Source organism: Rhinatrema bivittatum, chromosome 4 (assembly GCF_901001135.1).
Source record: "Rhinatrema bivittatum chromosome 4, aRhiBiv1.1, whole genome shotgun sequence".
Classification (NCBI taxonomy): domain Eukaryota; kingdom Metazoa; phylum Chordata; class Amphibia; order Gymnophiona; family Rhinatrematidae; genus Rhinatrema; species Rhinatrema bivittatum.
The window spans coordinates 475,354,803-475,368,630 of NC_042618.1; the positions used below are offsets into that span (position 1 = coordinate 475,354,803).

At 48.8% G+C, this 13,828-nt stretch overlaps 1 protein-coding gene across 2 annotated transcripts in view; it reads left to right on the plus strand.

Moving 5' to 3' along the window:
* Positions 1-13,828, plus strand: part of PRDM4 (PR/SET domain 4) — a 58,927-nt gene that overhangs the window by 27,026 nt on the left and 18,073 nt on the right. For both annotated transcript variants that reach the window (XM_029597280.1, XM_029597279.1), the window contains exons 6-9: positions 1,462-2,256; positions 10,066-10,215; positions 10,729-10,847; positions 13,714-13,799. In XM_029597280.1, the coding sequence (XP_029453140.1) occupies positions 1,462-2,256; positions 10,066-10,215; positions 10,729-10,847; positions 13,714-13,799 (1,150 nt within the window). The remainder of the gene's footprint in view (positions 1-1,461; positions 2,257-10,065; positions 10,216-10,728; positions 10,848-13,713; positions 13,800-13,828) is intronic.

Consider the following 13,828-nt stretch of genomic DNA (forward strand, 5'->3'; position numbering starts at 1 on the left):
GTGTCCGCTTTCCATGTCAACCAGTCGGTAGAGCTTCCAGCGTTTTCCCCGGACGATGTTGCGGATTCCGCTGGAGGCAACCTTTGTAAACTGGATGTCAAACGAGTTCTACTCAGGTATCTTCAGGTTATCAATGACTTTCGGGTCTCAGACCATCTTTTTGTCCTCTGGAGTGGGCCCAATCGGGGCAAGCCGGCTTCTAAAACCACTATTGCATGATGGTTGAAGGAGGCCATTTCCTCTGCTTATATCTGCCAAGGTCGGGCGATTCCAGAGGGCTTAAAGGATCACTCGCTGCGTTCTCAAGCTACTTCCTGGGCGGAGAGCCAATTGGTCTCTCCGCAAGAGATTTGCAGCACCGCCACCTGGACGTCCTTGCATATTTTTGCTTGACGCTACCGTCTGGATGTGCAAGTGCTGGTTTTTGGTTCCTTTGGGCGGCAAGTGCTTCGAGCGGGACTGTCTCGGTCCCACCCAGGATAGGGAAGCTTTGGTATATCCCACAGTCTGGACTGATCTGGGTATGTACAGGGAAAGGAAAATTAGTTCTTACCTGTTAATTTTCGTTCCTGTAGTACCAGACACCCTTCCTGTAGTACCAGACACCCTTCCCTGTTTTTGTCTTTCTTTTCTCTCCTCTCGAAGCTTGTTTTCGCAGATTTGGATACTTCATTCTTTGCAAGAATACGGAGCAATGACACCAGAAGTCTTGGTTGTTCAAGCACCAAGTATATGCAAGAGCTTATAGTCACTTCATGTTTCTCACATTGTTCTACAGTTGCTCATTTGAGCTTTATGGTTACTTGCTTGATCCTATTCTGGTTTTGTTGTTTTCTGCTTTGACGATGGTTATACTGAAGGGTTACAGGATAGGCTCTGTCCTCATATAGGACACCCTTTCAGTTTGTCTGTCTCCACCTGCTGGAAAGGAGGCTTAACCCACAGTCTGGACTGATCCGTGGTACTACAGGAACGAAAATTAACAGGCAAGAACTAATTTTCCCCTCTGTTTTAATTTTTATGAAGAAAGTGTCTGTCATGCATGACAGGAGTTGTGTGTCTTAACTGAGGAGCATGCACAAACAGCCCAGCTTTCCAGTTCAAGACGCCTGGTTATTTGCCTAAATGTATATTTCAGAACAAGTCTGTAGTATGTGCATACTTTCTAGAATTAGAGACACACACACACACACACACACACACAGAGACACACACACACACTGAACTTACCTGCTTAATTTTAGGAAATTGAAAATTCATTAGCAAATTCAGCCAATCCACACACAGAACTTGTAGTTAAGAGCCTGATTTACCAAGGCTTGTCTCCCATTCTGTATCTATAGAGAAAAAGCTTAATAAATCAGACTCGAGGTTTAAACATGGCCCTGGATTATATTTTTCAGAAAGTGTTTTGCTTGCACATTTCTCACTTCTGCTTTGCTCTTCCCTCTCTTCCACCAGGTATCCTGTCTTACTTAGCTGACAGACCTCCACCACAGTATATTCACCCCAGTTCACTCAATGTGGATAATGGACCAGGCTTATCTGTTCCTAGCAACCCTTCTTCCCTGGACCCCTATCAGCCCAGTGGAACTGTGGGACTGGAAGCGGGGATTGTGTCCTTGGATTCCCGCTCTGTGGGCACACATGGAGGCCAAAACTTACATCCCAGTGACAGCCATGAAGTACCCTTGGATTCGGGAATCTCCATGGAGAATGTTTCCAGGGTAACCAGCCCAATCTCTGCTGATCGCATAACAGAAGAGCTTGCCATGGATGGTGTGACAGGGGACCATCCGCAAATGTCAGCTGGCTCCCAGAATCATGAACCTTTAGCAGTGGACTCTGTGAACAGAAACTTGGCATCAGATGCAGTGGGGCACGGGAGTGTCCTCCCAATTCACAGCAGTACTCTGGAGCTTCCAGTTGTGGTGGAGACAGACCATCACGTTGCTGGTCGGGTGAGCCTCTCAGAAAGCACACTCCATGACTCAATTCACACTGTGGCTATGAGCACCAACTCTGTGAGTGTGGCACTCTCTACCTCGCACCCACTCTCATCCCTGACATCGGTTTCTCTCCATGGAGTCGGTATCAACCTAGAGCCAGTGACTGTGTCCTCGATAACCCAGGAGGTCTCCATGGGACCAAGTCATGTGGATGTGTCGTCGGAAAACCTCACTTTTGTGCCATCCTCTGTGCAAATGGAAGACTCCACCTCCAATAAGGAAAACATGGCTACCTTGTTCACAATATGTGAGTATGGGAAGAGGCAGGTATGTTTGCCCTGGTAGCATTGTCTCCTGGGATAACCAACTCCAGTCCTCGAGAGCCACATGCTGGTCTGGTTTTCTAGATATTCACAATTAATATTCTTGAGAGAAATTTGCTTTCACTGCTGCTATTGTGTGCAAATCTATCTCGTGTATATTTATTTTGGATATCTGAAAACCAAGCCTGTTTGTGGTTCTTTAGGACCAAAGTTGACCAACCCTGACCTACTCTCAATAAGGCAGTAGCAAGGGGGAGGGAATTCAGTACTGTTGGAGAATAAACGCTACCCTAAGAATGAGATGCCAAACCAGTTCCGTCTTCACTCATGCACTTAATATTCCATGGTACACTTTGAATTGACAAGTTGTGTTGAGTCTTTTAGAATAATTAGTGTTCCTGAAGATAAGCAGAGCCGTGGGATGGCCCAACATGGGACACTCCTGATCAAGCCATCTATTGGTAGTGCTCTAAGGAGAAGTCAAGCTTCACGATCACTTTCATAAGGATGAAAGGGGGAGGGATCTAATTCTGCATCCTCATTCTAGAGCAGAATGGGATTGGATAGGAGGGGAATCATCACATCAGTATTTCCAACGAGTTTTGTCTGGAACTACTGGCAGCACAATTGCATTGTTATCTTCAAAGCCAGTTCCTGCTTTTCCTGTCTTATCTTTTTTTCTGGTTGGACATCTCTGTCCTGTTTTTCTGTCTTGTACATATCTTGTAAGCCGTACACAGTGCCTGTACAGTAAATTATTTCCTAGGGTGTAGCCAATTGGATTCAGGACCGATGGGTTTATTATGCTCCCCTGCCAGCAGATGGAGACGGAGTCAGGTTTCAAAGGTGAATTCATCCTAGATACACCCCTGCAGTGACCTCAGCCCTTCAGTACTTCTCCAGCAGATGCAGACATGCTTTTCCTATGGGGATCGCTGTACGTTTTGAAAGAAGAAATACTACTTTTAAATTAAAGATTGAGCCCCGCTGTCCTGCGGTGATACCTAAAGGTCCCTCCCCCAGTTGAGAATTCCTGAGGCGATTTCCGAGATCCCTTAGCGGTGTGCCTTGGCTGGTCTTTGCCGGCGTGGACTTTGCCACTGAAGCAGCTGAAAGGCAGCGGGTGCAGGAAGCCAAGCATGGCAGTGACTGCCAAAGCCCTCTCCCTCCAGCAGCTGGAGACCGTTTCAGTACTCAGCCGGTAAGCGCTGAACCCAGGTAAGTAAAAGAAAAAAAAAACCCAGAGGATTTCCTCCCAGTTGAGAGACAGAGGGGTTTCGGTAAGACTTCCTCCGGTCTCCTTGCTCGGCACGCCATGCCGACATGGTTCCCAGTCCCGTTGGAGTAAGGAGAAGTGTGCTTCCGAGTGGGTCGAGCAGCCGGTGGGCTAGGTTTGGACAGCACACCACGTGGTAGGCCACGGTGGTGCCATCTCGCGCATGTTTGTGCCTGTATTGCCCACCATAGAGCTTCGATACGCGCAGTGCATTAGCTCTGCACATGCGCTGTGCGCATGAAGCCGCGCACAGGCTGTGCGCATAACACTGCGCACATACATAAGTGCACAACTTACTAGACACAGAATACAAGTAAAGCTAAGCACATATGCCTCGCTGCAGCCCGCATATGTGCCCGAAATCTGTGTGCATAAAATTTTAAGCACAAGCCATCTCAACCCAGTTGCCATCGCCAATGGCTCCGGCAGCAAAGTCACATAAGCGCCTTTCTCTTTGCGTTGCTTGTCATATTAGGGCTGCACAGTGAGACCTGGATCCTTGCTTATGTCAGCACTGTGAGGAAGCCCAGGGAGAGTTGACCTCCCCGGAATTTGCTGAGCCCCACAGCCTTAACTAGAAGTATCCGGATCTGAATAAACCCCAGGACTGGGTCATCCATGGGAGAGGGAAATTTAGCGGCACCTACCCAGTACCTCCTGGGCTAGGCATGGACTCTCTCTTGGGTGGAATTCTTTTAAGGCCTTCAAGCCTTCGTACAGGCACAATCTGCTACCTCACTTGTCCCTGTCCGGATGGAACCTCAGCGAGTAAGCTCTCCCTTTCCCAGTCCTGTCGGCAGAAATCTAGGCATGCCTCAACTCACCAAGGGTATCCCTGGCAGGGACCTGGACGGCATGGACGAAGAAGAGGATCCAGATTCCTTGGAAGATGGGGAAATTCCCCCTGGTTTAGAACCATATCGGACTGTTACAGTTTTTCCATAGAGACGAATTGCCGGCCCTGGTTTCCCAGACCATGAAGATACTGGGAGTTCCTGGGGTGGACTCTGACAGAACCAAAGAAGAATCCCATTCTGATTTCCCTACGGAAAGCCTCTTTCTATTTTCCAGTTCTGGAAGCCATCCAGGAGTTGGTGGATCGACATCATTTCAGACAAATGGGTACTGGAGGACATATGAGAAGTATATGCGCTGGAATTTTGCAGCAGTCCTTGGGACATATTTATGATATCTCCTTGCCATTCCCAGCACAAGAAGCAGGCAGTGGAGATTATCCTGTTAAGCCTCCTCAGGATGAGGGCCATAATCCCAGTACCTACGCCCCAGGAAAATACGGGGCGTTATTCCATCTATTTTATCATACCCAAGAAGGAAGTTTCCTTTCGCCCCACCCTGGACCTCAAGAGCATCAACCGACATCTGTGTGATTCATTTCCTCATGGAAGCCCTATGCTCCGTGATAATGGCCGTACAGTCAGGATAGTTCTTAACCTCCCTGGATCTATCCGAGGCCTACCTACATATTCCAATCCGGCAAGAACATAATTTCCTATGCTTTGCAGTACTGGTTCATCATCATCAGTTCCGGGCACTGCCCTTTGGCCTGGCCATTGCCCCAGAACATTTTCCAAGATTATGGTGGTCATAATGGCAGCATTGAGGAAAGAGGAAATCCTGGTGCACCTGTACTTGGACGACTGGTTGATGTGGGCAAAGTCCATGGAAGAGAATCTCCAGGTGACAGAGTGACCTCCTTGCCTCAAACTCAGTTGGGTCATAAACCTGGTCAAAAGCAGTCTCATACTCTCCCAGTCCTTGAAATATCTGGGAGTCCGGTTCGACACCAAGCAGGGCAAGGTCTTCCTCCTGACTACGCGGATAAGGAAGTTGATGTTCCAAGTGCGTCTGTTGATGAACCCGATATGCCCGATGGTGTGGAGCTATCTTCAAGACCTTGTTTTGATGGCGGCAACCCTGGAAGTAGGATGCGTGAGGGCACACATGTGACCACTTCAACGATCTCTGCTGTCACATTGGAACCCACTATTCGATTCGCCTCCACTTACCTTTGGAAGTATGCTCTCTGCTCCAGGCTGCAGGAAGCTCATCTGGGTAGGGGTGTACCCCTGTCTCCTCTGAACTGGCTGGTCCTCACGACAGACGCTAGCGTCCAGGGCTGGGGAGCATACTGGGGCGTTGGACCAAGGAAGAGGTTCTCTGGAACATAAAATGCCTGGAAGCTCGCGCAGTCAGATTGGCGTGTCTACAATTCAGCCACATACTCCACGGTCAAACAGGTCCACATAATGTTGAAGAATGGTAGCCTACATCAACCGCCAGGATGGAACCAAAAACCAGCAAGTGTCACAGGAGGTAGATCTCCTTATGGAACAGGCAGAAAGACATCTACAGATGATCTCAGCCTCCTACATTGCAGGAAAAGACAACGTCAGAGCAGACTTCTAAGCAGGGAGAGTCTGGATCCAGGAGAGTGGGTGTTGTGGGCCAAAGCCTTTCAGCTGGTAGTAGATTGTTGTGATCTCCCGTCCGTCAACCTGCTGGCCGCATCTCACAATCGGGCCGATATAGTAAAATGTGCGGGAGAGCCGGCGCTCCAAGGCGAGTGCTCGCTCTCCCGACGCGCGCCCAGGCCACTCTCCTGGGCACGCGATTTAGTATTCAAATGAGGGCCCGTGGTAATCTCCTTATTGGCAGAAGCGGCGGCTGTCAGTGGGTTTGACAGCCGACGCTGACAGCCTCGGGTTCGGAAAAAGGATGCCGGCAAAATTGAGCGTCGTCTTCCAACCCGCGAGCCGTGGGCTGGTTTTTTTTGGGGGGGGGGGGGGGCCTCCGACTTAATATCACTATGATATTAAGTCGGAGGGTGTACAGGAAAGCAGTTGTTTCTGCTTTTCTGTACACTTCCCCGGTGCCGGAAGAAATTAACTCCTGCCTTCCTTGGTCCTGCCTTTGACAGGAGTTAATTTCTGAGAGTAAAATGTGCGGCTTGGCTGCACATTTTACTTTCTGAATCGCGTGAGATTAGCTAATAGGCTCATCAACATGCATTTGCATGTTACAGGCACTATATGTTTCGGGGGGGTTGTCCGCGCATTTTCCACACTGTATAAGGGATAAAAATAGCGCGTTGAAAACGCGCGGCCAAACGAGGGCTAACGGTGCGCTCGGTCAAGCGCACCATACTGCATTGGCCCGAATGTGAAGGTTCCTTGATTCTTCATTCGCAGAAGAGATCAGTTGACCCTGGGAATCAGTGCTCTTGTTCAGACCTGGCCAAAAGAGGAGCTGCTATACGCCTTCCCTCCGTGGTCCCTCCTGGGCAGGGTCATTCACAGAATCGAACGCCACAGGGGATTAGTCCTACTAGTAGCTCCAGATTGACCCAGGAGTCCAAGGTATGTGAAGACTACTGGTGGAGACCCCCCCCTGTGCCTTCCACAGCACAGGGACCTGCTACAGCAGGGACTGGTCCTTCACAGGGATTGAACTCTATTCTGTCTTATGATCTGGCTATTGAGAGGGCTTGCCTGATGAAGCGAAGATATTCGGCGGCAGTAATTGCCATCTTAGTCTTCGCGCGGAAGTTCTCTACGTCTGTAGCATATGTACAGGTCTAGAGAGTATTTTAAGGCCTGGAGCGAGGAACACAGTGTTTCTCCTCAGGCGGTCAAAATCCCACACATTCTGGAATTTTTGCAGGTCCAGGTAGTGGCTCTTTCCTATTTCAGGGGCATGATGAATGGAACCCGCCTGTCGGCTCAACTGGACATGGCCCGTTTTCTGAAAGGGGTGAAACACCTCCAGCCATCCCTACGGTGGCCAGTTCCCTTGTGGAATCCTAATCTAGTATTGGAGTTTTTGGCAGAGCCTTCCTTTCAGCCACTGCTGCAGTCTTTTCTTGCGTTTATTAACCCTGAAAAGGGTTTTTCCTGATGGTTATATGCTCGGCACGTCGCATATAACATGCATTGTCGTGTTGGGAGCCGTTCCTCCATATGACTCCAGAAGCGTTACAGCTTTGTTCCATTCCATCCTTCTTTCCCAAAGTAATCTCGGAGTTTCTTTTGAATCAGTTCATTTCGTTACCATACCTAGATAAGCACAAGGACACGGAAGAATCCTGCCTTCTCCGCCATTTGAATGTCAGGCTTTTGGTGAGGTATCTGGAAGTTTAAGACCCAGTCCACAAGACGGACTGCCTGTTTGTCCTTCACAGTGGAAGGAAGCAGGGCAAACCAGCTTTGCGGACTACCATAGCTCGCTGGAACAAGGAGGTGGTCACGGGAGCCTTTGTGGAGGCAGGAAAGTCTCCACTCCTTCAGGTTAAAGCTCATTCCCCTAGGGCTCAGGTGGTCTCATGGGCAGAAGCTAGACTGCTGTCTCCTGTCGACATCTGCCGAGCGGCGACGTGGTTCTCCTTGAACACCTTCTCCAGGTTCTACTGTCTGGACGTTCAGGCCCGGGAGGGCGCAGCCTTTGCAAGGGCGGTGTTAACTGGACTGTGGGCAGCCTCCTGCCCCGATCAGGAGTAGTTTTGTACATCCCACTGGTCCTGAGTCCATCTGGCTACACGCTAGGAAATGGAGAAATTATTTACCTGATAATTTCGTTTTCCTTAGTGTAGACAGATGGACTCAGCATCCTTCCTATGGCTGCCCAAGAGCAGTGCCAAGGAGTTGCCCATGGAGTGGATATCGGTTCCAAGAGATTACGGGTAAGTCGTCATCCAGTCCCTAGATCAGGGCATCTATAATCTTACAGGGGTTCAGTGTTTTTGATTGAGTTCAGTTATGGTTATCTGTTTTTATCAAGTTTTCAGTCAAATTTTTTCGATCGTGTGTCCACAGTGGCTTTTGAAGAGAATACTGAAGGGTTGAGGTTACTGTGGGGGTATCTAGGGTGATGTCAGCTTTGAAACCTGACTCCGTCTCCATCTGCTGGCCTGAGTCTATCTGTCCACACTAAGGAAAACAAAATTATCAGGTAAGTAATTTCTCCATTTGGAATTGGATCAGGCATCAGACTAGCTTGGATTTGGGGAAATGGGAGGAAGGAGAGGCAACCCCAGTGTCCATTAGCCATTTCCTGTAAGAGCACATGGGATATGAGGCAATAGGTTTGTGAAGATGTACTATGCTAGCAATGAGTTCAGCACACGTTACAGCTGGGTGGAAGCTGCTGTGACCATGGCCATGCATGATCCCAGAACCTAGAGTAACCCTCTGATCTCCTGCATGCTGTTGCTGTGGTGTACCGGCCTTTGCTTGTGATTGACTCCCTCCCTCACATGCATGATCCCAGAACCTAGAGTAACCCTCTGATCTCCTGCATGCTGTTGCTGTGGTGTACCGGCCTTTGCTTGTGATTGACTCCCTCCCTCACATGCATGATCCCAGAACCTAGAGTAACCCTCTGATCTCCTGCATGCTGTTGCTGTGGTGTACCGGCCTTTGCTTGTGATTGACTCCCTCCCTCACATGCATGATCCCAGAACCTAGAGTAACCCTCTGATCTCCTGCATGCTGTTGCTGTGGTGTACCGGCCTTTGCTTGTGATTGACTCCCTCCCTCACATGCATGATCCCAGAACCTAGAGTAACCCTCTGATCTCCTGCATGCTGTTGCTGTGGTGTACCGGCCTTTGCTTGTGATTGACTCCCCTCCCTCACATGCATGATCCCAGAACCTAGAGTAACCCTCTGATCTCCTGCATGCTGTTGCTGTGGTGTACCGGCCTTTGCTTGTGATTGACTCCCTCCCTCACATGCATGATCCCAGAACCTAGAGTAACCCTCTGATCTCCTGCATGCTGTTGCTGTGGTGTACCGGCCTTTGCTTGTGATTGACTCCCTCCCTCACATGCATGATCCCAGAACCTAGAGTAACCCTCTGATCTCCTGCATGCTGTTGCTGTGGTGTACCGGCCTTTGGTTGTGATTGACTCCCTCCCTCACATGCATGATCCCAGAACCTAGAGTAACCCTCTGATCTCCTGCATGCTGTTGCTGTGGTGTACCGGCCTTTGGTTGTGATTGACTCCCTCCCTCACATGCATGATCCCAGAACCTAGAGTAACCCTCTGATCTCCTGCATGCCGTTGCTGTGGTGTACCGGCCTTTGCTTGTGATTGACTCCCTCCCTCACATGCATGATCCCAGAACCTAGAGTAACCCTCTGATCTCCTGCATGCTGTTGCTGTGGTGTACCGGCCTTTGGTTGTGATTGACTCCCTCCCTCACATGCATGATCCCAGAACCTAGAGTAACCCTCTGATCTCCTGCATGCTGTTGCTGTGGTGTACCGGCCTTTGCTTGTGATTGACTCCCTCCCTCACATGCATGATCCCAGAACCTAGAGTAACCCTCTGATCTCCTGCATGCTGTTGCTGTGGTGTACCGGCCTTTGGTTGTGATTGACTCCCTCCCTCACATGCATGATCCCAGAACCTAGAGTAACCCTCTGATCTCCTGCATGCTGTTGCTGTGGTGTACCGGCCTTTGCTTATGATTGACTCCCTCCCTCATTCTTCCTTGTAGGGTGTACGCTGTGTGACAGGGCATATCCGTCGGACTGCCCAGATCATGGGCCTGTCACCTTCATTCCTGACTCTCCCCTAGAGAGCCGGGCCAGGCTTTCCCTTCCCAAGCAGCTCCTCCTCCGGCAGTCCACGGTGGGCAGTGAAATTGGTAAGCAGCTTGTGATTCGTTATCTTCTGGTAAAGAGTGTCTGAGCACGGCACGGTGACGTGGCAAGTTCCCTGCCATCTTGTGCTTCCTCATTTCTTTTCTTTCCTTGCTTCTCTCCTTTTCCCAGCCCTCCCTCATCTTTTTCTCTGTACCGTCTGCTTTCCTTCTGTAGTGTGCATGTGGCTAGGAAGCACTGGAGATGGGATGCTGTTGTGGGAGTAGCCAACTGCAGGGCGATATTTCAAGGCCTCGTGGGATGTGCTGCCTTTCTAATGGGAGCAGCTCCCAGTGGGGGGGAGAGAGCTTGATGAATTTGCTCCTGCAGCCGCCTGAGCATAGAGAGGAATGTCAGCTTCAGTCGTGTTGGAGGGGTAATTCTGTTTTTAAATGTAACTTATTGTGGCAGCCGAGAAGGATGCAGAGTACTGTGTTACTGTGGTAAACCCTGCTTAGATGTGCGTTCCCTTGGAAGTGATTCGCCTCTGATGCAGGGCCTGTATCCTCTGCTGACAGGTGTGTGGGCTCAGGAAACCATCCCAGTTAGAACCTGCTTTGGGCCTCTGATTGGGGAGGAGAGCCCGACCGTGGATGTCCCAGGATGGACAGACAAGGCCCCCAGCCACGTTTGGAAGGTTAGTACATTATGATGATGATGATCACGTTACAAGACCTTCTCATGGTGGTCAAAAGGAATCCAAGCTGCTGACATGGTGAATGCTAATGCCCACCCTATCATGTGTGGTATTGGTGTACACAGTGGTGTGCATTATAACCTGTTTCAAGTGACACACACGACGTATTATTATTTTTGTCCTGCCACTTTCTCCCTGCATGCAACCATTGTGTTTCTTTCTCAGCTTACACAGATTTCTTATTTAAATCCTGTCTTCTGTTGCATATGGATTATTTTCATGCACTATTTTGTGGCCTTTCCCAGAAATCTCTTTATTTCTTTCAGGTCTCACAAAACTCTGCTGCTTGTCTTTTTTTTTTTTTTTTTAAACTTTCTCCTTCACTGTTTAACTTGAGCTTTCCGCTGGTGCCAGTATGAAATTCTTCTGCATGGTTGAAAATGTATTTCTGGCTGTGCCCTGCCTTATCTTTTATTAATCCTTCTTGTCCCTCTATTTTCTCGCTTTACCATGTTGTACGCGGGCTCCTTCCCTCTCACTCTGGGCGGGCACTGAACGGCTGGGCCTCAGGGTTCCCAGGATGACTTGAACCTGTGGAATTACAGGCCCTGCCGCTCAGTGCGAGTATGTTAGCGGGAATTTGCTGGCAGTGCCCACATTTCTCCAATACTCTGCACTGAGTATTGGATCTTCTGCCATATCGCGTTCTAAATTTTAATTTTGATTCAGAAATCCCTCGGTGCAAAGGCCACGTTGACTAAGGCTTTAGGGGAAGGAACGCTCTGCATATTCCTTCCTTCAGAGTGGTGCATTTGTGTAAGACAGGGAGTTGAGGGTTGGTATTTACAGACCCAATGGCTTGGAACTCGCTCCCAGGTGAGATGAGAGCTCAGACAAGTGTCAGTTCTTGTAGGAAAAAAGTAAAGATCCTGCTGATCAGCTAAGCCTTTGGGTATGGGACTTACGCACGAGTTATTATCGGCTAGAGTGCACGCGTGATATTGTAGACAGTTAAGGTGCTGAGATGCCCAGATGCTTTGATGTTCGTTGGTTGTTTTTAGGAATGTTTGAAGATAGAGCAGGCAAGAAATGGTTTTAAATAAAATAAATCCTAGTTTTGGTTTTCCTTTCCCACAATGGCCAGCTTTATATATGCTCAGCCATCCTCACCTGCTCAGCCATCCAGGTGAGGATGGCTGAGCAGGAAACACGTTGACTCCAGCCTTCTTCATGCAATGACACTTTGTTTACAACACAAAAAGCAAGGTATGCACCAGACTTGCCTACCTCTTGCAGTATCTTCGTGGTCAGCAGTAATGCAGGAGGTGTACGGGGCCTGTCTATCCCCACCTGGTTCCCAGCTCTTATTCCCCTCTGAGCTCCTCCTGTCCGGCCGGGTCCTGGAGCCATTCTCCCTTTAGGGGATTTAAAGGGGACCAGGCATCTGGCCTGCCCCTGCACAGACTCATAGGGTACCACTAGGGGCGCACTTTCACAATCTGTTGGAACGGGAATGTCCCGGGCGATCATTCTCTGAGGTTCTGTCAGGGTCGTGATCCCGGTGACGATACTGGTGGATGAGCCGTACCTCCTTATTGTGTGTGTCTCTCTTCCAGGATCTGCGTTGGGCTGTGAATCGTGTCATCCATCCTGTGCTGCACTTATGCTCTCTTCTCCATAGCCATTCCTGTGTGTGGCTGTTGGAGTAACTCTCTGTATTTCTTGCGTTTGCTGGTCCAGCTCTTTTTAAAGAGGTTTTTTTGTTTTCTTGTTTTGCAAATTCTATTGCCTCTTTCCCCTCATGCATGGTGGGCCCTCATTCATTCCATATATTGGTTTTAATTTTTTGAATTTAGTATTTATTTTTTTTTTTGTGTTTTTATTGTATCAAAGGAATTTGAGCTTTGAAGGTGTACATAAATACCTAGCAATAGATGAACATGCAACAATTCAGGACAAATAACTTGAGAGAATAGATCAGCAAAAAGTTCTAAAGGAGACCAATACCAAATCCTCAGTCAATTTATGATCCCCACTCTCATGCAGCTTTGGATCATAGACTAGCCCCCTGAAAGATCTCTGGTAACTGGCTGTAAGGTCTGTGCCCACCAGCTAATCTGGAAGTACCAGTGTATGCCAAGAGAGGAAACAGACTACACGATGCAGAGCAACTATCATAAGCCTCCAGGCAAATGTAACAGCAGCAACAGTGCTGATATACAAATATTAACAGCTAACAAATGCTTTAAAGAACAGAAGGAATCTGCCTTGGTAATATTGCAGTCGTCAGTCAGGGAGAGAGGATTTCATTAGCACAGGTGACCAGGCCAAATATGATCTAAGAAACTCTGGCCAGTGTCTCTAAATGGCTTAGTTTTGCACATAACCATGAAAGGAAGGACCCTGGTTTGTAAGCCTAGGAAGTTTCTGCTAATGTGAACCATGCTCTCAGTTGGCCAGTGCCGATACCGATGTGGTGGGGGAGGTGGGAGAAAGAGCAGAGTGCATGGGAAAGCGGTAGAAGCTAACAGGAGGTGGAAAAAGTTAAATGAAATAAAGTTAGACACATACAATAGATGAGAAGATTTTTACAATTTAACGTTTGCAACAATTTGTCTTTGTGATTTAAGTAGCAGACTATATAAAGATGTATAGAGAGATGGCACAGAACTGTGAAAACTGTATGTCTTGCTGCTGGGGGCCTTGACCAAGTTCTCTTCTCTGAGCAGATCTGTGACCCGGTTATCATGCACGGCTCTGACTAAGCTTAACCGAAATTGTCATGCGCAAGAGAGATATGCTGCACCACAGAGAGCTGTGTACTGCAGATTCTCTTCTGAGGTGTGCTTGTTGACTTTGCTTGCAGATGTATCATGGCGGCATGCTGGAGTTCTGTATTATCACCAGTGACGAGAATGCCTGCAACTGGATGATGTTTGTACGCAAAGCCAGGTGGGTGATACTGTGGTCCTGTTCTGTAC